General features: G+C 34.2%; 1 protein-coding gene across 8 annotated transcripts; it reads left to right on the top strand.

The window, feature by feature from the left end:
• The first annotated feature begins 5,861 nt into the window (after positions 1-5,861).
• On the top strand, positions 5,862-21,569 carry LOC129294236 (uncharacterized). Of its 8 annotated transcripts, none has more exons than XM_054932444.1 (19): positions 5,862-5,993; positions 6,505-7,330; positions 7,478-7,684; positions 7,829-7,890; positions 8,857-9,313; positions 10,448-10,648; positions 11,005-11,260; positions 11,377-11,617; positions 11,719-11,888; positions 11,971-12,549; positions 13,569-13,735; positions 15,068-15,284; positions 15,370-15,570; positions 16,371-16,487; positions 16,720-16,962; positions 17,386-17,587; positions 17,926-18,137; positions 19,226-19,377; positions 19,888-20,503. In XM_054932444.1, the coding sequence occupies exons 2-19, from the start codon at positions 6,513-6,515 to the stop codon at positions 20,396-20,398; spliced, it is 5,013 nt and encodes a 1,670-aa protein (XP_054788419.1). In that variant the 5' UTR covers positions 5,862-5,993; positions 6,505-6,512; the 3' UTR covers positions 20,399-20,503. The 8 variants fall into 8 exon arrangements, with proteins under 8 accessions (XP_054788419.1, XP_054788423.1, XP_054788420.1 ...); XM_054932445.1 differs by adding an exon at positions 20,861-21,569 and having other exon boundaries at positions 5,875-7,330; positions 19,888-20,140; XM_054932443.1 differs by having other exon boundaries at positions 5,875-6,158.
• The last annotated feature ends 693 nt before the right edge of the window (positions 21,570-22,262 follow it).

Raw genomic sequence — 22,262 nt, 5'->3', positions numbered from 1 at the left:
GGATAAATAAAAGTAAATCTCCAAATACAATTTGCTACAAGGAACAACAAAACACATACTACCTTGTTATACTACTTTCCTTGAGCAAATAAACATACCCTCAGTGATCAAGCAAAACAATACACTAACTAATAGGTTATAATGCTTTTCGCCAGTCATTACTTGCAAAATCCAAACCACAATTTCTACTACAATACCTTGACACCTTAGGCCAAGAGCTAATTGACTAAAGGTGCAAATAAAGTTAAAATCAAAACCATTTCAAACAAATTCTTCCACATAGTGTTTGCATTTCAATTAGTACCGTGGGGGATAAGCATCAGTTTATTGTACAATCAGCTAAAGCTAAGGTTTCTTATTATTTAAATATAACTATGATTGTAATTCAATACAAGTTGAATTCTTCTTCTTTTTTATTTAAAGCACAACATGAATCTTGAAATATTTTTGCAATTGACATATGAAAGTGAACCAAGAAACATCAATTAATAAAACAAAAGCTTAGGCAATGTTCATCCATCATATAGATCAAAGAGAAACTTGAGCTATAACCCATCAACTAGTACAAGTTTATAAAAAATCTAACATAAAAGTATGAGCCTAAGCAAAAAAAAAAAAAAACAAACAAACAAACATGTGAGGGAACAATATTAATCTCACCGACTAACAAAATAGATGGTGATTATAAGCTAGAATGACAGCTACAGTTACTAAATAACAAATAAATACAACTTTGAATGGAGGGACCCATGCCTATCTTTAGTGTCAACCTAAGATGAGCATTTAACGGGGAAAAAGAAGTTATAGCATTCTTGACCTGAAGAAGAATCACATACAATATTAGTCTCAACATGGGAAGTTGCATAAAACATTTTGCAGGTAATAACAATTTAAGAGAAAATAATTTCAAATGAAAAACACAGTTTGTGAGAAAATAACCACTCAAAAGGACTAAACTCTAAAACATTCAACTAAAAGGAACTTGCATTGAATTTTCATAGCAAAAAAAGAGAGAGGAAGTAATCAATACAGGTGATAATATATAAAAAAGTTTTATTTAGATGTTGACAACATATTCAAGTTGCTTTTTCTTTTTTGTGAAGCAGGATTAAAATCATTGAGTAAAAGATGAAAATAGTAGATATGAACAATATTATCATGTAACGATCTGTTTCTGATTTCTTTAGTTAGCTTATGGTTTAGTTTGTAATTCAAAATGTGTGCTTGCTTGCCCAATAAATACTAGAAAAGAATACGAAAATGATGAATGGTTAGTATCTCACATCAAGATTGAACCTTTTCTGATGTTCTTTTAAATTTTAGGGAAGAAAATGAACATACAAGTAATAGAGAAATGAAAGAGATACGAGGAGTATAAATAATTTTTATAAGCATTGAATGGCCTTACTAGTGGCACAAAAATCAAATAAAAACGGGAGGACAGAGCATACCATAGTGGAAAATCCATTCCCTCACAAGTCACAGCTCTATTTTTTCATCAACCATTTTACTTGTACTATCTAGTTGCATCCAAATTAATAATAAAGTTAAAATGATCAATTCTCACAGCTAGCAAACCCAATAAACCCCAGAAATTCCAATTATTTAATCAATTGAAGCAGGAGATAACGACTAAATCATCTAAATTAAAGAAGCATTAAGCTAAAGGAAAAAAATCACAATCTAGTACGGTTGTCAGACTACCAGCAAAGCATCCAAGGAGGAGAGTTGATTTTTTTATCCACGCGTTAGAATCCATAAGCATAAAGATAACAAACTACAATAGAAAGAGATATGTCCTATTTGGTATGGGTTTTGCATTCCCCTAGACATGAATGAACTCATCAATAGCACTAAGCCATTTTGTTTGCCCTCGAAATTGAAGCTTTATAGCCTGAAATAAGTACTAAATGCATGAACCAGTTGAATAATACCTTTAATATGAAATCTAGAGACGCATAAATCACATAAAACCATTTATGAAGTCCCCGCACAAATAATACCACGATAGAAATTTGTGAAACCAAACACTGATGATTGATAAGAAATGAACTTATAGAGTCATAGGTCAAACAAGTGTTATAATAATGCCTACAGATTTGATGATCATGGTATCTGTTATATGTATAACAATATATAAATAATTATAATGAAGAAGGTTACCGAAAGGTTAGTCCAACTAACTTGACCACCAACCAACTGACTTAGTGGGAAGTGATATTTACCATCTCTCAGCCCTTAGACAAAACCTAGACTATTCCTCCTACTACTTTAGATCTTCTCGCTTTCTTCCCCCACTTACTTGGATCAATTTTTTTTAAGAGAAGTTAGGGTGAAGAGAGTAAGAGAGAAAGAGACAGCTGGAGTATCTCACAATGAGTGAAAGTGCAGGGGTTGCAAGCAAGGAAAATCAAAGGGAGCGAGAAATCAACAATTAGTGGCAGGGAAAAGCCCAAGGAGTCATGGTGGCAATAGAAAAAAAAAAAAGATGGACACACAAAGCAATGGAGAGTAGAAGGGAGACGGAGAAAGTGTGCAGGATTGAAAAAGCTAACAAGAATACAGATGAAGAGAGATGGATTTGGAGTATGGAAGAAACTTAATTATTGATGGTTTTAAATAATTTTAAAATTTTACTTCAGTTTAAGAAAAAAATTAAAATAATCTTAACAATAAAAAGATCAAAATACTTTTTTCTTGTTATACATAATCATTAGTTATTAATTTTATTTTTTCACTTGAATTGAATTGAAGTTTCAAAATTTTTTGAGACCCATCAACAATTAAGTATCTTTTGTAGACCTTAACCAAAATTCTCCCTGAAAAAAAGGGGGTTAAAATTTGAAAGAAGCAAAGACCATGTGGCTCATTAGCCGGAACGGGGTTACGCGCAAGAATAAGCCGAGGCAATTCAGTGGTATAGGTTTTTGAGGGTGGAGCCACTTACTTTCTCGGCTTGGCTGGAGGAGCATGAGGAGTGATATTGATTGATACTTCCATTCCGTGATTCCTGGGCAAATACTTAGATAAATACTTCGATTTCGTGATTATTGGGCAGAGACTTCCATCTACTGTCTCGTCCTAATAGAGGATTTTTCTTTGCAAATGGTTTTATCATGCTAGCAACCATTTCCATTTTGCAAGTATAATGGTCCATTAAGATCCATTCGAAACGGTTTTGGTTTGATCACTGATTTTGGTGTTCTGATTTATTCCATGGGTCTGAACATGTATTATTTGGATATTAAGCTTCCCTTGACATAAACCATGCTTGATTCAAAAGCTAATAACTTCCAGACAGTTGTATTCCTCCTGTTTCAAGAGTGGATTTTAAACAAAAATATAATTCGATTCACAAAGTTTAAAGCAATGGCAACGTTTTTTCTGGATCTTTCGCGGGTGTGCATGATGCGATTCACTTTAGCCTTTAACTGACCTGGACAGGATGATGTCCTGTGTAAAACTGATCTCCAAATGTTGTGGATGTCTCAGTGTCCACAAACTATTGACTCACTTTGCATATAGTTTATTTTCAGGTTGCATGTCGTTTTTCCAGGCTGAGGGTAAAATACTATTTAGATAGTATAATTATATATATTAAATAAAGATTACATCATAATTTCATTGACATATCAAATCAAACATATTTTTAATTCTCATCCCCACTCTTGTTCTTATTCCTATCCCATCAAAATTAATTCGCATACCAAATAAGGCCTGAGTATAATATAACAATAATAACAAATAATGATTAATATGCAAGTACTACGGGGTCGCATGTCACGTATGATATGCACATGTGCGGTCTAAATTTGTTTAGATGGATTATTTCTTAGTATTGAATTACATGTTTAATTTTAAATATAGAAACTGAATAATTAATTCACGCGAATTTAAATTGTTATAATTCCTAAAAAATTCAGTCAACTCGTTCATTTATAAATTTGTGTGCTAGTTTACTTAAAACACACAATTTTTAATCATTTATATTGATGATTACAAATATTTCAATATTTTTTACTGAGGGCACACATTAACGCCTGCAAATATCAATAGAGGTGATATGGGCCTGGCCAGGAAAAAGTATAGATAATTTGGGGAAGAAATACTAAATATAAAATATAATATAAATTGATATCTTACGTCTAAAGCCATAGCAAACCTCTCAAGGGAATGAGGATTAATTTATTACTTGAAAATAATAGTAAATTAGTTTAATATTATTATGTGAAAATAAATGTCAATTATTTATAACTTTAAATTTTAAAATTGACTAGAGAAGCGAATGTATTTTGAATAGTGGTGTTCATGTTTAATATGTTGATGAAGTATTTTTTTTTTCATTTTTTAATATTCTTGTAAGTCCTCTTTCACTTTCAAATAGGTTGAATTTGATCTAATCATTTATATATTCAGCTAGCCTGACGTGTTGATCGGACTTGGCATAGGGTTAAAGCAAAATCTAATTAGGGCCAAGTTCAAATGCATCCTTAAAAGTTAGAGATTTTAAGGTTAAAACTTGAAAAAAAATGGCGGGTAACTTCACAAGTAAGAAAATTAATCATTGATAAATCGTTTTTTTATTACATTGCTTGATAAATCCTCTAAATCCGACTTATTATTTCATTCAAAAAACTAGTGCAAATTTTGAAAATAAATTCGTAAGCATGACAGAAATACTTGTAAAAAATTTTAGTTAAACCATAAATCACAAAATTAATCTTTTTACAAGTCTTTTCACAACATTTACAATTTAAAAATTTTCAATCTATTCTTTGTACTTTAACATAAGTTTACAACAAGTCAAATTCAAAATGTCTATTAATTTGTGAACTTATTTGTATTTTTTATAAAAAAAAACATTGCACTGTAAGCCCAAAACTAACATATTCAATGTATATTAAATATGTTGATAATTAAACCCCAATAACATTTAAAATAGTCTTGCAAGTCTAAAGTTTTATTGCAATTAAGTTTTTCGATAAAACAATAGAATTGCTCTTTTATAAAATGTTCTTCTAATTTTTTTTATAAGTCATTCCTATCAATTTTATCAATACTAATGCAAAAAAAATATAAGGAATAAAAGTGTGTAAAATTTTAAATATGCTCATTCTCCGTCCATTTAAAAATATGAGGCATTTTTAATTAAATTTTACTCTCCAATAAAGTAGTTATTTACTTTTTAATTAATTCTATCTTTTCATATTTGTCCCTATTAAACATCCCACAATAAACATAAAATCATTATTAATAGGAACATTTTTTAAAAAAAGATAATAATTACACTTTAAAATACTAAAAATACCTTATATTCTTGAATATCAAACTTATCAAAAAATATTTTACATTTTTTAATAGAGGGAGTATATAACAAATTTAAAGAATGATATTATGTTATTTTTTCTCTCTCATAAAAGGTAATTTTAAAAATATTTTTAAACATTACCTAAAAATCTATATCGTAAATCATGAATGAAACTAAATGAATTTTATAGAATGTGTTTTATAAATGGAATCTGAAAGAGTACACAACACAATATTTGCAAATAATATTTAAAATGTATTTATTAATAAAAAATTATATTCATTTTATATAGTTCACCTGGTTTTTTTTTGAGAAAATTTATAAACCATCTAAATAATGTTTAAAACAAAAAACTTGTAAATAACATTCAAAATGTGTTTATCTTGCAATTTATGCAAATATATATTGGCCATGATTCGTGCGTTGCAATCCCCTCTTTTCTTTTTTTAAAAAAACTTGTTATTTTTTTTACTCAAAAAAAAACCTTGTTATTTAGTTATCGAAATTCGAAAGTGCCGTTTACGCTTGCATATAAAAAATAAAAAATTCTAACCATTGCATCTGTCCATCTCGGCAACGTTCTCCAAGCTGTTGGTGATTTTCGCAAACTCGCGCGAGACGAGAGCTCCAGCGGCACGCTCGTTTCCTGGGTTCCTGTTCTGTTCAGTCAGTTTCGTATCTTCAGGTTCATAATTGAAAATTATTTTCCTCTCAATTCACAAGACTCGCGAACGAAATACTTTTGTGTTTTGGTTTCTGAATTTTTGTGAGAGTTTTCAATGAGGCCGGAAATTTTCTTGCTTTGGTTGAGCTTATCCATCGGGGTATTAACCCTTGAACCCAAGAGAAGGTGAATGCCAGTTGTTCTTCTGCTTGCCGACTATTGCGCTGTATCTTCCATTCTACGTTTTCGGTCCCTTTCCATGATTCATTTCAGTTAAATTCAGTCAAGTCTGTTGATTTTTATTCATTGACCAGCTGAATTTATTTGGTGCTTCTGCCGTTCAACCCCTTACCGTTTTAATTCATGTTTGATTATGTTGCTCTAGTTGTTGTCATATGCTATTTTCCCTTTGGTTTCGCACTTGTGGCATTTGAGTCGGGAAGTCCAACTTGTCAAATTTAAGTTCTTTTGGTTCATGTTAATTCACGCACAAAAACAGAGATAAGTTGATCTTGCTTTCTTCTGCCAGTAGTGACAAGTATGGGCAGACGAAAACAAAGTAGACCCCATCGATCTGGCGGGATAGTACTAGAAACACAGGCAACTGTTGCAACAGAATTGGATAAACAGAAAGTGCTGGAAACTGGGGGACAAGCGAGGGAGGATTTTGGTGAAGTTCACAATCCCTACTTTGTGGAAGTTGATAGGTCCGGTTGGTTCTCAAACGAACACCTTGATATTTCTGAAGTTGTTCTAACTGATTTGAAGATGAGAGAAGGTTTTTCGGGTTTTGAACTTTCCGATGACTTTTATCAGGATTTCCAACATTCTCTAAGATTTCAGGTGTTTAATGCCAATCAGATCCTTGGTCGAATTAAACTAGGCCATTGGCCTATATTGGCTTCTTCTGATATTCATCTAGAGTTTGTAAAAAGAGTAATGGATCATGGGGAAACATGTACGGTGCTGTTATCTGGGGTTTTTGATGGACCTGATGAAGGTGTCTCTGGTCTTATTCACTTGGCAAGTTTGAAATTTCTTACATTGAGGCCAGTTCTTGGGAGTAGATTTTCTGAAGACATGCCCTCCCTTAGATTAAGGGTTGAGATACTAAAGGGTGCCTTTGATGCATGTGAATCACTTCTAGACAGTTCCAGACAACTATGGAAGAAGAGTATGATGAATGTCATGTCTTGGCTACGCCCTGAAATTATGACGTCCGAGGTTAGATATGGGGTGGGTTGCTATATGAAAGTGGAAGTTGATCCACAGACTGAGATCAGGGATGATACTCGCTATACCCAGAAACATGTGAACTTTAACCCAGCAGGTTTCTATGAAGCCATTAGGCCTTCAAAGTAAGTCTAGCATTTTCTTTTGCTTTGATCTTTATTTGATGGCAACAAACTAACAATAATGATAATTATGTTGATGGAGCAAAGTACTTTAATTTTCATGTTTCAATCTAACACATGATTTTTTTTTTTTGGATTTTGTTTGAGCAGATCAGAACCAATGCTTCAGGAAGACATACCTGACTTACTTCCTGAATTGAGACCATATCAAAGGCGTGCAGCTTTTTGGATGGTAGAGAGAGAGAAAAAAAGAGCTGGAGGTCAGGGGGAAAGAGAGAGAAGTCATTTTCATTCTCCTTTGTGTGTGCCCGTGGATTTTATTGACATGAGCTCTAAAATGTTCTTTAATCCATTCAGGTATGATTTCTTGACTTGGTTTCAGAATAATTGTGACCCTATTTATCACATAATTCAAATCTTGGTGATTTGAGTGTGTTTGCCTACACAGCCTTATCATTTCTTTCCTCCCTGAATGCTAATTTGATTTATATGTGGCTTCAGTGGAAATATTTCATTGTACCCAGAGACTCATGCACCTTGTGTGGTTGGAGGCATTCTTGCAGGTATGTCCCAAGCTATGCTGCATATGTCAGTTATTTTCTCTAGTAATCATGTGAATTTTCGTAAGATTTTAACTATAAAAGGTGGTCAAGATATTATTGTGGTAATGAATCAGACTACTCTGAAGTAGTGTTCCATTCCAATCAGAAATTTCGATGATCAAAGTGCTTCCAATTAAATTTATGTCATGATAAATGACGTCCGGAACTTGGAGGCTGCAACATCAACATTAACCTACTGATGTTATCCTGCTTCCAGTGATTCTGAAATCCCGTCAATTATTCTATGCTTTTTATATATCTAAACAAATTAGCATGCAAATTCTGGTGAAATGGTAACCAAAGATCTTGTGGAGAATTATATATTCTCTGCAGGCTGCTCCATGGTCCATCACTACCAACAATTGTAATGATTCGACTGTTTTCAATTCAATTTATTTTACGACAAATTTATCTGGAACCTAGGGGCTGCAATATCAAAATTAACCTTCTGATTTTATGCTGCTGCCGGTGGATCTTAAATCCTGTCTTTGCTATTTGCTAAAACTTGACTCTGATCTCCACATTTATTTCTTTAATTCCAAATGTGATCCTCTTGCTTGTGGTCTAATTGACCATGTTTTATGTGAAGCACGTGTTTTTTTTTTTTTTTAAATCAGTTCTGTAATTTCCTTTTCTTCCCTCTTCCCTAGATTTAATTTGTCCCCTTTATGCTTGCTTAATTCATTGATTCACTGGCAGACTTGTTGTGTGGAATCTCCTATATGTATATATTTAGATCTTCTTCCATTCTGAAGAATTAAGAAATCACAACATCATTTCTCTTGTCTTTCTTCATGGCATCAAAGCCTACAAGGTTTGAATGGTAAAATTTGTTGATGGTTTGCAGTGATACTCTGGCTAGCTGTTGGGTGATACATATTTCCATTTTTTTAAGGCAACTGAAACTCTTCTCTTTTTATGCAACAGATGAAATGGGTTTGGGCAAAACTGTTGAACTACTTGCTTGCATCTTTGCTCATCAGAGATCAGCATCTGAAAGTGACATTCTTGTTGACTCAAAGGTGCAGGTTAATGAGGATCATAAGGTGAATTTTAAAAGACTCAAAAGAGATCGTGTGGAGTGTACATGTGGAGCTGTGAGTGAAAGTCTCAAATATAAGGGTCTATGGGTTCAGTGTGACATTTGTGATGCTTGGCAACATGCAGATTGTGTTGGTTATTCTCCCAAAGGAAAATCACTGAAATCAAAAGAGGGATCTGAAAGCAAGAAATTTAAAACCACCATAGCTGTAAGGGATGGGGATTATGTATGCCAAATATGCTCAGAACTAATACAAGCTACTGAATCTCCTATTGCTTCTGGTGCCACTCTTATTGTTTGTCCAGCTCCTATTTTGTCCCAGTGGCATGATGAAATTATCCGGTATAATTTGTTCCTACTTAATCATGAATCTTGGATTCTTCTCGGAATGCTTGTTCAATTGTTCATTTAAGTAATGTGCAATGTCATTAAACAAGAGCACTAGAGCCTAGACAATTATATGAAATATAAAATAAATTGCTTGTAACAGCAAAGGATAAAAAATTCTAAAGAATTTACTTTTTGTGAGGAGCAATTATTAGCTGGAGCAAGCAGAAAACCATGTTTTAGATTCCACAGGCGCAACCAAGTTGGGTTTGTTGTTGAACTGCATAATCATGTAAATTTATCTGTAGCGCTTTTCACTTATAAAGAATAGAAGGAAGATAAATTGTATACGTGACTCCTATTATGAATGTTACTCTTGATGGAGACTAAGGCCCTGTTTGGTTACCTTAATGGAAATGGAATGGAATTTCATTACATGAAATTCAAAAAATGCAATCTCTATTACGCCCATGTTATCATTACTTTACAATAACTGTATGTTTTGTATTAGTTTTTTTATTCAAGGACATAAAAGACTTTTTTTTTTTAAATCTAAAAAGTCATTATTTTCATTCCATTCCATTCCATTACCAAATGAGGCCCAATGAGATGCCTACGCCTGTTATATAAGATACTTTATTCAGGCATTTAAGTGGGTTGGTACTCCCATCTCAATAGTTAGCTTTTAGAAGAGGGTTCCCCAACTCACTTGGGTGCCTATCTGCTCTTTAATCATCTTATTTGATGATTGTGTGCTTACCATACCTCATGGTGTCCCGAGCCCTTCACTTAATAGCAACCATGAAGAAAGGCTGTTGCAATATGGGATAGACTTGGGTGAATGTGTTTTCTCTATAAATATATCATGTTCAATTGTTAAAATGTTTGAGTAAATCTTAATTTCTAGTGTAATTTGGTATAGAGCAACATGCTTTCAGTCATGTAGGATCTGTGATTTGGTTAGTGGCCAAGAGGGATGGAACATGTTATAAACTATGCGTTCAGATTGACTTTTTGGGGACAAAAATTATCTGTCTTCTAGACATGCAATATCTCCATTGTTAAATATCATTTGTGAATTGTCATTATTCTTTATTTTCTTTTAATGAAGAAGTTTTACTTCTATTAACTATTAGATACCTTTTTCAGTCATACACGTCCAGGCTCCTTGAAAACGTATATTTATGAAGGTGTGCGAGACACATCTTTCACCAATACATCTATGATGAATATCAGTGAACTTGCTTCTGCGGACATTGTATTAACAACATACGATGTACTTAAAGAGGATCTGTCTCATGATTATGATAGGCATGAAGGTGATCGGCACTTTTTGAGATTTCAAAAAAGGTTTGCTGCAAATTGTGTCATATTTCTCCCTTTTGTATTTTATGCACTTTCTGATTCTACTTAATTATTGTTTTCCCTTTATCTTTGATATTTTTTTTCTTTCTAATCTCTTGTTTTTCCTTATCTTCTGCTTCCTCTCTGATTACCAATTTAATGTTTCTGTTATTGATTAGTAAATGGACTAAGATTTATACCCTAATACACTTTTAGTTTAACAGATCTGCCATTGAGAGAGTACAAGAGAATTTATGATGCTTAGTTGCTAGTATTTTGGCTGATTACATCTGTTGGCATCAGAAAGAAAAAAACTTTTTTCAATATATGCATTTTTGTAATTATAGCAATATTTTATTTAGGTACCCAGTTGTCCCCACTCTTCTCACAAGAATATCCTGGTGGAGAATTTGCCTGGATGAGGCTCAAATGGTGGAGAGTAATGCTGCAGCTGCCACTGAAATGGCACTGCGGCTCAATGCAAAGTATCATTGGTGCATTACGGGAACCCCCATTCAGCGAAAGCTTGACGACTTGCATGGATTATTACGATTCCTTAAAGCTAGTCCTTTTGATATTTACCGTTGGTGGGCTGATGTTATTCGGGATCCTTATGAGGTATTTATATTTAATTTAAATTTTTTTGCTAATTGTAATTGAATCCCACTCCTTCTGCTTGTACATTGCAAGCGTTATTGACTAACAATATTGCTTAATGCTTGATACCTTTGCAGAAGGGAGATATTGGAGCTATGGAATTTACACATAAAATGTTCAAACAAGTCATGTGGCGCTCTTCAAAAGAACATGTTGCAGATGAGTTGCAGCTTCCTTCTCAGGAGGAATGCCTCACTTGGCTCTCTCTCTCACCAGTAGAAGTGCACTTTTACCAAAGGCAACATGAAACTTGTGTTAACTATGTTCATGAAATTATTGACAGTTTGAGAAATGACATTCTTAATAGAAGTGTTCCAGGTTCTAATGCTATGCTGTATGATATCTTTTATAAAAGATATTTGAAAATAATGTGAATCTGTGGGCATAATTAATCTTGAAATATTTCATGCTGCTTCCAGGTTCTGTTTCTTCAGATGATTTTTCTGATTCCTTCATAACTCACACAGAGGCTGGGAAGTTATTGAATGCTCTGCTGAAGCTTCGTCAGGCTTGTTGTCACCCCCAGGTTGGAAGCTCTGGGTTGCGCTCTCTGCAACAGTCCCCGATGACCATGGAGGAAATACTGATGGTCTGTTACTTGTTGAGCTCTTTGACAAGATATTAGACTCTTTACAATGATCCTATCGATTGATTTGTATCTAATTCTGTAGGTCCTTATAAGTAAGACTAAGATAGAAGGTGAGGAAGCTCTCAGGAGGTCAGTTGTTGCTTTAAATGGACTTGCTGCTATAAGCATAATGCAGAAGGATTTTTCTCAAGCAGCATTGCTGTACATTGAAGCACTGACTTTAGCCGAAGACCATTCTGAAGATTTCCGCCTAGATCCTTTGTTAAATATTCACATTCATTATAATCTGGCCGAAATACTTCCACTAACTACAAACATTTCACTTGAGCTCCCCTGCAAAGGAAGGCAGTTCTCTAGAACTTCACAACTTAAGTCAACGAAAAAGCATATTCTTGAAGAGGTTGATTGTTCTTTTGTTAAGAAGAAGAAAGGGAATGACTCTGATGATATATATTTCAAAATGGCTTCTGGAGAACCATTGAACAGTACACCTAGCTTTTCAGAAAATGACTTAAAGAGGCACCAGGAAGTTAATGATTCATCTACAAGTTCTTTACAGTTTTTGAAAGCAGAATGTGAAGATTTGAAACATAAATACTTATCTGTGTTCAGTTCAAAGCTATCTGCAGTCCAACAGGAGTTTCAGAAAGTGTATTTGCAGGTATCTCTATGACCTTTTTTAATCATATATTCATATTTATTTACTTAAATCACTTTAGAACAGTATTCATTTTTGTTAAGACTGAACTTTTGGTAAGTCGTGTCTGGAATCATTATTTTTAAATTTATATTCCTGTGGAAGGCCAAAGCTCTACTAGGAGCTCCAGGAGCTCAGATACCCAAGCATACAATAAAACTGATTCAGACACTTTCTGTGTCATTTAAATCTCTGCAAAATTCCTTTTAACATCTGACTAGGATGATCATGAGTACGGTATGTGTATGTTTCTGTATCTTCCATCTCCAGTTAAATATTTAGTGGTTAAACATTTTCTTATGCATAGTTAACCTTGAATGCAAACTTGGACCCTTTTCCTGGAAAGGTTAAGACGAAGGACCTTTTCTCAAGTTGATACTCATTACATAAAATATGTTCCCATTAAAAATTCAAAAAAGAATAAAATGTGTCAAACAACTATTAATATTTCTCAAAGCCCATAGAATGCTATTTGGATGGCATTATGATGAAATAGATAAATCAACAAATATACATTATGTGGCTAAAGAAGGGTGATTTACATACTTCTCTGACCCAAACAAGTAAATTTCACAAGTATCCACCAGATCTATGTATATTGCTCATCCTTACACCCGAATGACTTGGTACACAGAACTTGACACCTCTGCATGAGGTTATTCTGTGGCTTTGAAGTAACGCCGGCGCATTTTATTTCAAGACCACGTACAACCTGGTTGCTTCAGATTATTCCTTGGAAACTTGAATACTTTGCATGTATGTTCATTTTCTTTGCGCTGAAAAGGAATGAATAAGATATGCCATGTACCTAGCTTCATTTTTGATGCCAAGCAAATTTATATGATTGACATCATGTTATACCAAATGAAACTGTGCTGTCTTCTATGATATTGTACTTCTATAATCAGGGTGAAAATTCATGGGCTTATTATGCTTAGCAGATATTTCTACGTGCCTCTTATATCATTTGATCTTTTTGGTAGGTCTGCAATGCATATAGTGAGAGTACAAATGAGCCCACAATTTGGTGGTTAGAAGCACTTCATCATGCTGAACAGAACAAGGATTTTTCCGATGAGTTGCTTAGGAAGATTGAAGAAGCAATTGCAGGAACTTTGAACAATTCAAAGCCACCAAGAGTTACTGCTCGGTCAGTGATGCCTCATCTTTGCGATTTGCATAACTGTTAATCATTGCTGTTTTAAAATGATGTGTATCTCTCCATTTTTAAATTATGTTTTATCAAATATCTGAAATCAATATAAAAGTCGTTAACCATTGAAAATACAGAAAGAACGTTAATAGCATATCTGGATCCGTCTTTAATCATGTAAGTTCAAATATAATGCTAGAGGGATTGTGGAGCACAACACATCCTAGGTCAAGCTGTGTTCCCAGCTCAAAACCAACTATGCACCTTTACTTTTCTTTTTTACTGGATTTTCTTTCCTGTGCAACGAGCGTGATAAATACAAACTTAGGAAATGTGACTTATTTGAAAGAAAAATGAAAAAAAGAGAGAGAATAGCATAATCAAAAATAAAAAGTGAGAAAGTCAAAATACTTAGATGACGTATCAAAGAATAAAAAAAAATATAATTACTGTGCTGTATAAAAAGCAAGGGAGATATAGACTGCTAAACTAAATAAGCTTTTTGGGGCTATTGGCCTTGGAGGCAATCCCTGTGTGTTACTATTTTAGTCAATATCCATGATGGAACGTCTAGCTGTGTGGCTAATTCCTCTGGGGCCTAGCAATAAGGTTGGCCTTCCCTTGAGGTGGTCCAACCATACATTGGCCGCCCACAACTGAGGCATAGTGGATTAGTGTCACAAGCTAGTGGTGGGCGTAAGTCTCTTTTCCCTTGGTACTCAAGCCTATGACCTCCAGACCACCAAATCCTGTGCACCGAGCTTTTACTGCTAAACCACAATGCAGTTGTGGCATCCTCATTCATCCTGTACTAATCTTGCATCATCTCCAACGAGAACATCATTCTAGTTTTTATCACAACTTTCCATGACCATTTCACTAAATGTACTTTCTTTCTGCCCCTCTCCCTCTACAAGCTTTATTCAAAGCCAAGTTGAATTCTGGTTTTGGGGATATAGAAAAAGATTTATTTTTTTTCCCTTCTCATGCATTGGCCAAACAATAAAATGTCTTTCTTTTAGCTAGAAAGATTCATGTCCTTCAATCTGCAAAATGCTCCTTAACCATTCTAGTCTCCTGATTAGCCTGATCAATGTACGTTGAGTAGAGGTTGTAGGATATACTTCGCTGAGTCAAGGATGGTAAGCTGTTGTAATCTTGGAGTGCCATCTGTATTAGAATTTAACTTTACTGTTAACCATTTAAAATGGCATTCAGAAGTGATCTGTTTTTGCAAAATGAGATATGAAAATTTTCTTAGATTTTGATGAATAACAATCTTGTAAAATTAATTATATACACACTGACTGAGTATCACTTTTGGTTCAGTTTCCGGAGCATACACTCTCTGAAGTATCAAATCCAGACAAGTTTGGATCAATTAGAAGCTTCTAGGAATGTGCTATTTGATCGAATTTTGGAAATTGATCAGACTATGGACAAACCAAAAGAAGAGGACATTGAACGTGTGGGTAAATGTCGAAATTGCCAACCTCATTCTGATGGTCCGCCATGCATTTTGTGTGAACTTGATGAATTGTTTCAGGTTTACTATTGAGTTTGACTGTTGATTTGATTCCTCGTATGGACAAGACATGTGATATACCCTCACAATTGATTTTATTATTCAGGATTATGAAGCAAGGCTCTTTGTTCTAAAGAATGAACGTGGAGGAATAATTTCATCTGCTGAGGAGGCAGTGGATCTGCAGAAGAAAAATTTTGCACTGAATCGTTTCCTTTCAAAGCTATCACAATCTAATCACATTTCAAAAACATCTGATATTGGCTATGAAGAATCAAGAAAAAGAAATGTTGGAGAAAGAGTTGTGGTTAGTTGCTTTTTAAATGATTTAACTCAATACATTCCTCAATATAATGGATCTGGCAAGCTTTTGGCTTTCATGAGCACAATGCTTATTCCCCCCTCTCTTACTTTTTGTCAGTTGGTCAGGGGCAGAATCCTTTTCTTTATTGATTTGCTAGACAGAGTCCTGAATTGTACAGCAACAAGATAAACAATGACTAGAAAATAGAAAAAGTTCAACATTATGGACGTTGATAAAGGCATTTGCTCCGTTGTTAATAATAGTTGTAACTTGTAATTTTCAATCACAAGCTCTTTCAGTTGATAAGTAATATTTGGGGTTTTCTTGTTAACTGTTGCAATGCGGTAATCTAAGCAAATTTTTTATTCTTTATTCTCTTTGACTTCTGTCCACTTTTTCCTTGGCTATATATCAGATGATTTAGCAAACCTTGTGTTTTTAAATTCTGATTTGGTGTGTTAGCCAGACATGGATATATATTCAATATTATACTTTGCATCTCCAGTGCATGATGTCAGCTATTTCATTTGACTTTTTTTAATTATTCAACGTCTCCATACCATGTAAAATCTTTGAAGTCTTCCCGAGAGAAAAACATACAAGTAAACCTCACAACTGCCCATATTCTTTGCCATTTCATATTTAGGTTCAACGTGTAGACACTTTCACTCTGTTAAATTAGAGTCGCCTTGGAACATAAATGATGACATTATAATTTCTCAGTTTTTTACGATCAGGTTGGTACTTCATATATTTTTGGCACAATTTTTCTGACCATTCATATTGAATTGCTGGGTTGTTAGGTTTCAAGATCAGCATCTCAATTGGAAGTTATTCTTGGTGTGTTAAAGACCTATTGCAAAGCTCGGTTGGGAAAGGATAGTGTTTCAACAGCCACCAAACATTTACATATTTTTGAGGTATAGTAAGAGCATCTGCTACACATATTTATAGCTGAATTGCCTCACCAAATTCCACTAGGATAAATTATTTCTGCAAAAATTATTCTCCCTGCCTCTCTCCACCCAAGACATGATACCTCCTCATCCCCCCGCCCCTAAGAATCAGAAGAATGATGATACTTAGTTGACTCTATTTATACTGGCATCTTGAATTCACTGAAATCTGGTCATTTGCTCTATGGTCTTCAAGGGTATGCGAAAGGAGTTTGGCCATGCAAGGTCTTTGGCTTTAGCCCAAGCTCAATATCTGCGTGCCCATGATGAAATTAAGATGGCAGTTTCCCGGTTGCACCTAAAGGCAAATGAAAATGACAAGTCTCTTGATGCTTTAGGTGAAAATGAATTATGTGCAGCAAGTTCAAACTTTTCCCATGATAAGTTTTTGTCTTTGGCCTCATTGTCACAAGTAAAAGGAAAACTTCGCTACTTAAAGGTATGGAGCAAAATCCTTACAATTTCTTCTGTTGATGCCTAGCTACATATTCTTTCATTCTAATGGATATCTTCTTTGACTAAATATTTTCATTACTTGATCTTATGAATGGTCAGATGGAAGTCACTTATGGAAAACTTTATTTCCTATTTAAGTTCTCAGTTTTGCGTGTGTGTGTGTGTGTGTTTTGCATTATTAGTAGAGGCCATCGTAAAGATGAGTCTAAAGTATCTGGGGCCTGATTAGTAGAATTGCTACTACTTATCCTATGTAGATCTGTCTTCCTAATAAGAAAGGAGATTTCTCTAAAGTTTCTGGCTTTGTCATTTGCTAATCAACCTGTAAAAATAGCTGGTCATCATTTGCTAATCCTTATGCTTCCCCCCCCCCAGAAATTTAACCTAAATTGAATATTTTTTTCAGGGTTTGGTACAATTGAAACAACGGCCATTGGAGCATGCAGAAAGTTCTTCATTTACTCAGGTGGCTACTGCAATGTCAAATTTCACAGAAGAGAAATGCATGCCTGCATCTAAAGCTGATGAGGATTCATGCCCAGTTTGCCAAGAAAAGCTGGGCAGCCAGAAAATGGTTTTTCAGTGTGGGCATGTCACATGTTGTAAATGTAATTACTTAATGACCAAACTTTATAATATCATATTTTACTCATTTCCAATTGCAGATGCCTGCGTGATCCTTCTGTGTTGAAATTCTGTGGTCATCGTGTTTGCATAACATAGGAAACCTCTCTTGTTCACTTGTTAATGAACTTTTTGCAAGCAGATATGTAGAAGTATCATTTATTTTTACATGTTTTTCTGTGAATTGAAACAATGCAAAAGTACTGACTTTTATGTTGTTACCTTTGTTCTGCTTTGCTTGATAGCCTTAAGTTTAGCTTTTTTTTGCCTCTAATAAGCATCATAAATATTTCAAACTTAACCATGCTTCTATCTTCTACAGGTTTATTTGCTATGACAGAGCAAAGGCTCCAAAATAGCAAGTTTCATAAATGGGTTATGTGTCCAACATGTCGACAGCACACTGATTTTGGTAACATTGCATATGCTGTTGATAGACAGCATGAATCTTTCAAAACTTCTGTGCTGCAGAATGTTGACAACAGTGAGAAATGTGAATCATCCATCAGCGTTAAAGGTTCCTACGGAACTAAGGTATTTTTATTTAACAACTAATCTAGATTGTTTCCCTTTGGAGGTCTTCAGAGATTTCAATGCCCTAGGAAGAATGAATGTGTACAATTTTAAAGAAATGAACCAACTCTGTGCCAACATTCAAGTCCCACAAAAATAGCTAAAATTCAAACCAAAGCTATCCAATCGTAAACCAAAAATATTGGGAAAATCTAAATACAAATAAAAGATTAAATATAACTCAAACACTAAGAACCATACAAGCCTGAACGGAATTACTAATTTTAACGTGCTAGCAAGAGACAGATTAATCATAATGCCATGCTAACTAAAAAGGTGGTGTATCACGTGCCTCAATCAACGGGCATACGCTAACCAACAGCCTCAGACATGCGCTAACCATGCACTCTCGATTCTACTGCGGGCATCTACTTGCAGCATCTTTCTTCGGTGCTTGCATGTTTATAATTTCAAATGTGTATCTGGTGTCTCATTGACTTGTTATTTGCTGTCACATATTTCTATATACTAAATAAACTAGTGTGTATAGAAGACTAACATTTGAAAATTGAGATTGTCTTTGAACAAAGCGTATACAAATTCCAGGACTTTTCTTTTATGTGTTCATATGCCTAACCTTTCAATTTTAATTTCATGTCGATAAAAATTTTAAATTTAGATCGAGATAAGATGTATGTGTAACAACATTATGTTTGATCAAAGGAATGAATTTCAGTTTCATCCTAAAGAGGTGAATGGTGGAAACTTCTTTCTTATGGCTGTTAATGAAATACAATCTAATTACCACTTGTGGTAAGGATGAAATTTCAAGATTATTCTCGGAAAAAAAGACTTCTATTTTTTTTTTTTTTGATGATTTGATTTTAGACAGTATTTCTTATAGGATGAGTAATGAAATTCATATCATATCCTGCAGCTTGTCATCCATGTAATTTTCATATTCAAATAGGACGCGTGTGGGCTTATTGTTTTTATATAATGTGTATTCTTTTACCTTGCCCCTCAAAACACTTGCACGCATAATTAATTTATGTTGGTTTTATCTAACGTCTATTTCTCTACTCTTCCTTGGCTTGGGTGTTTTAAAGATTGAAGCAGTCACTAAAAGAATCTTGTGGATCAAGTCTACAGACCCTAAAGCAAAAGTCCTCGTGTTTTCTAGCTGGAATGATGTTCTTGATGTATTGGAACATGCTTTTGCTGTCAATAATATCACCTACATTCGGATGAAAGGAGGCAGGTCAGATATGCTACCTGATAGTATACACACGCACACTTGAATATTTGTGTGTTTTTGCAGGACTAGGAGAAGAGATTTAAAGGAAATTATTGACAGGATATGGAAAGAAGAAAATATTCATGTGATTGATCAATAATAAACTGGAAATAATTAATATTTGTTTTACCATGTCAAAAATTGCTGAGTCACTGAAATTTTCAATGTTATTAGGAAAAGAAACCCCAAGTGTGAAGGGACTAGGGATACTGTATTATTGACTGGTATTTTTATTTTGATAAATGAAAAGATAAGACATTCTTGTACATTGTTAGGTACGTTCTCTAAAATGAGCTTTTGCCTTTTTTAGCCAACAAACATTAAGTTTATGCTGCATTCAGCAATTGTTTGAAATTTAATAGAAATACTTACTCCACATACGGAAACTTGTCTTTTGATCGTTCTATTACCCACATACTATTCCAGGAAGTTCCTTATGCTCGTGCTATTCTGGTTTTGAATTTCTATGTTCAGAAAATCTCATGTTGCCATCAGTCAATTTAAAGGGCAGCAAAATGACGAAAGAGGAACATCCCAGGAATCGACATCAAAATTTATTCAGGTTTTATTAATTTTGATTCAACATGGAGCTAATGGCCTCAATCTTCTGGAAGCACAGCATGTGGTCCTTGTGGAGCCATTACTCAATCCTGCTGCTGAAGCACAAGCAATCAGTCGTGTGCATAGAATTGGGCAGAAAAATAAGACTCTCATTCATCGTTTCATTGTAAGTGGTAGTGAAGTATTCATAGCAAGCAATGGTATATGTAGAGGACTGAAATTCATCAGTGTCTGTCGATCAACTAATTCTCCGTACTCAATATCAGCTATTAACATCTTTAGAGGACTGAACATTGTCAGAGTAAGAAGTATAAGCTTCAAGCCTGTAGTCTACAATTGTATAAAGTTGCACCCCACCCCCAGCGGGCGGGCTGCGAAATTGCTTCAACACTTAATATTAGATATATTAGTTAGTGTAACTTAAATTAGTTAGTTTGTTAATTAGTTTCAGATATTCAATTTATTCTTTACTCATGTACTCTGTATGTACCCACTTCATCAATGAATAAAGTAAGCAAATTCATTTTCACTTCATCAATGTTTCAGAACTGTAGTTGCTGAGATGATAGTGGTGTGCCGTGTGATTTTTGCGTCGGAATGCTCAGGAATTATTCGGCAGTTCCATTGATTAGATTATACTTTTTCCTAAAATTGAAGTGTGGGTAATCGCCTCAAGCAATTGTATCTACATGAAAGTTCAAAATATAATTCGTTTCATCTTCTGACAATGCATTTGTAGGTGAAACTCGTTAAACTAGCTCTATTTTGATGTCAAAATCATGGACTTAATGAGTGCATCTGCACCTTTCTTGCTTCTGGACCAAGTTTTATTGGGAACGAACCCGTTCATTAAGAATTGTCCTAACCTTCTCTTGCGCAATTTCAGGTGAAAGACACAGTTGAAGAGAGCATATATAAGCTGAACAGGAGCAGGGCTAGCCATTCAGTCATCAGCGGTAACACGAAAAATCAAGACCAGACTATGTTGACCCTGAAAGATGTTGAAACCTTGTTGGCAACAGCTCCATTAACGAGATCAGAAAGTGATGAAAATTCCGCTGCAAGTTTAAGGCACTTGCCACCTTCAATGGCCGCCGCTATTGCTGCTGAGAGGAGACTTAATGAACAAAGGGCATGATTCACTTCTCTTGCATTTTTCTTCGTTTCAAAGATGGAATCGTTGCACTTTACAGGAGTTTCGTTTCCTGGCGGCATTAAGAGGCAGAAGAAGTTGCAGAGCACAAAAGTAGCGAGGGAAAATTTAGTTTTACCTGTAGATTAGTGTAACCAATAGCAGTTTCTGCCTTGTTTAGAAATTAATTTTTTGGGTTGCCAAAAAAAAAAAAAACTAACTTTTGTAGTTGCAAAGCACAAAGGGGTGGGGGATTTTGTAGGTTTTCTCTGTAGATTGATGCAACGAAAATTAGTTTTCTTTATTTAGAAATTAATTTATACTGTACATATTAGAATATTTTTGTTTTCACTTTTTCAATTAGGTGACATCAGTGTAATAAAGATCGTTCCTTTTCATGCTGAAGCATGTGATGTGTCAACTTCAAATTTCAATAAAATAAGATGGCTTAATTTGTTGTAAATTCTATATTTTATATTAATATAGAATGGCCGATGAATTTTACCACCTGCGACTGTTTTTTTTTTTTCAACCATTTTTAATTAATTTGTGCAGTTAGTTAAGTTCTGTCATAGGTTTATAGCCACTAAAATTGTATTTTTATTTTTGACGACAATGCCAAGCCTCGGGTTCTGCCTTGTGGGAGACAATTTGGATTAATGCAGATTGTAGCTAGCAAGAAGTGCCGCCGTCATAGGAACGAACTTGGGCGCATGGACTCAGCCACCTGTCACTCTATCACTTCACTTGGCTCGAAAGGTGCCATGCAGGCTTCTGATCCGTAGTCAAATCCAGAGCAACCATTTAAAGGGTTTTTATTTTCTTTTAGAAAAAAGTAAAAAAGATTGGGGGAAACATTTTGAAAATCTCACTCAAACATTTAAAATACCAAAGGTTTTACTCCTCAGGTTCAATATATTAATCATTTTTTTGAAAAAATGATCTGATTTATTTTATAAATTACTTGTTGATGAGACTGTTTTATTTTAAATTGAAATTTTCAGCCTAAACAAAAAAATAATATTATATAATTAATTTATTTTTTATTTTTTATTTGAGAGTTATGTTTAAAATCTTATTTATTTTTATTTTGTATATTTTTATTATATTAATATTAATAAAATTGATAAAAATAATTTATAAATAGGACGGAGGA

The sequence above is a fragment of the Prosopis cineraria genome, unplaced genomic scaffold (assembly GCF_029017545.1).
Source record: "Prosopis cineraria cultivar Desert tree isolate PC_DT_omini unplaced genomic scaffold, ASM2901754v1 PC15, whole genome shotgun sequence".
NCBI lineage: Eukaryota > Viridiplantae > Streptophyta > Magnoliopsida > Fabales > Fabaceae > Prosopis > Prosopis cineraria.
This window is presented reverse-complemented; position numbering and strand designations above follow the sequence as displayed.

Coding starts and splice junctions, on each gene's coding strand:
- LOC129294236 (XM_054932444.1), top strand. CDS start 6,513: ATGGGCAGACGAAAACAAAGTAGACCCCATCGATCTGGCGGGATAGTA. Junction 10,649..11,004: donor TTTTTGAGATTTCAAAAAAG/GTTTGCTGCAAA, acceptor TATTTTATTTAG/GTACCCAGTTGTCCCCACTC. Junction 17,588..17,925: donor GCATGTCACATGTTGTAAAT/GTAATTACTTAA, acceptor TATCTTCTACAG/GTTTATTTGCTATGACAGAG.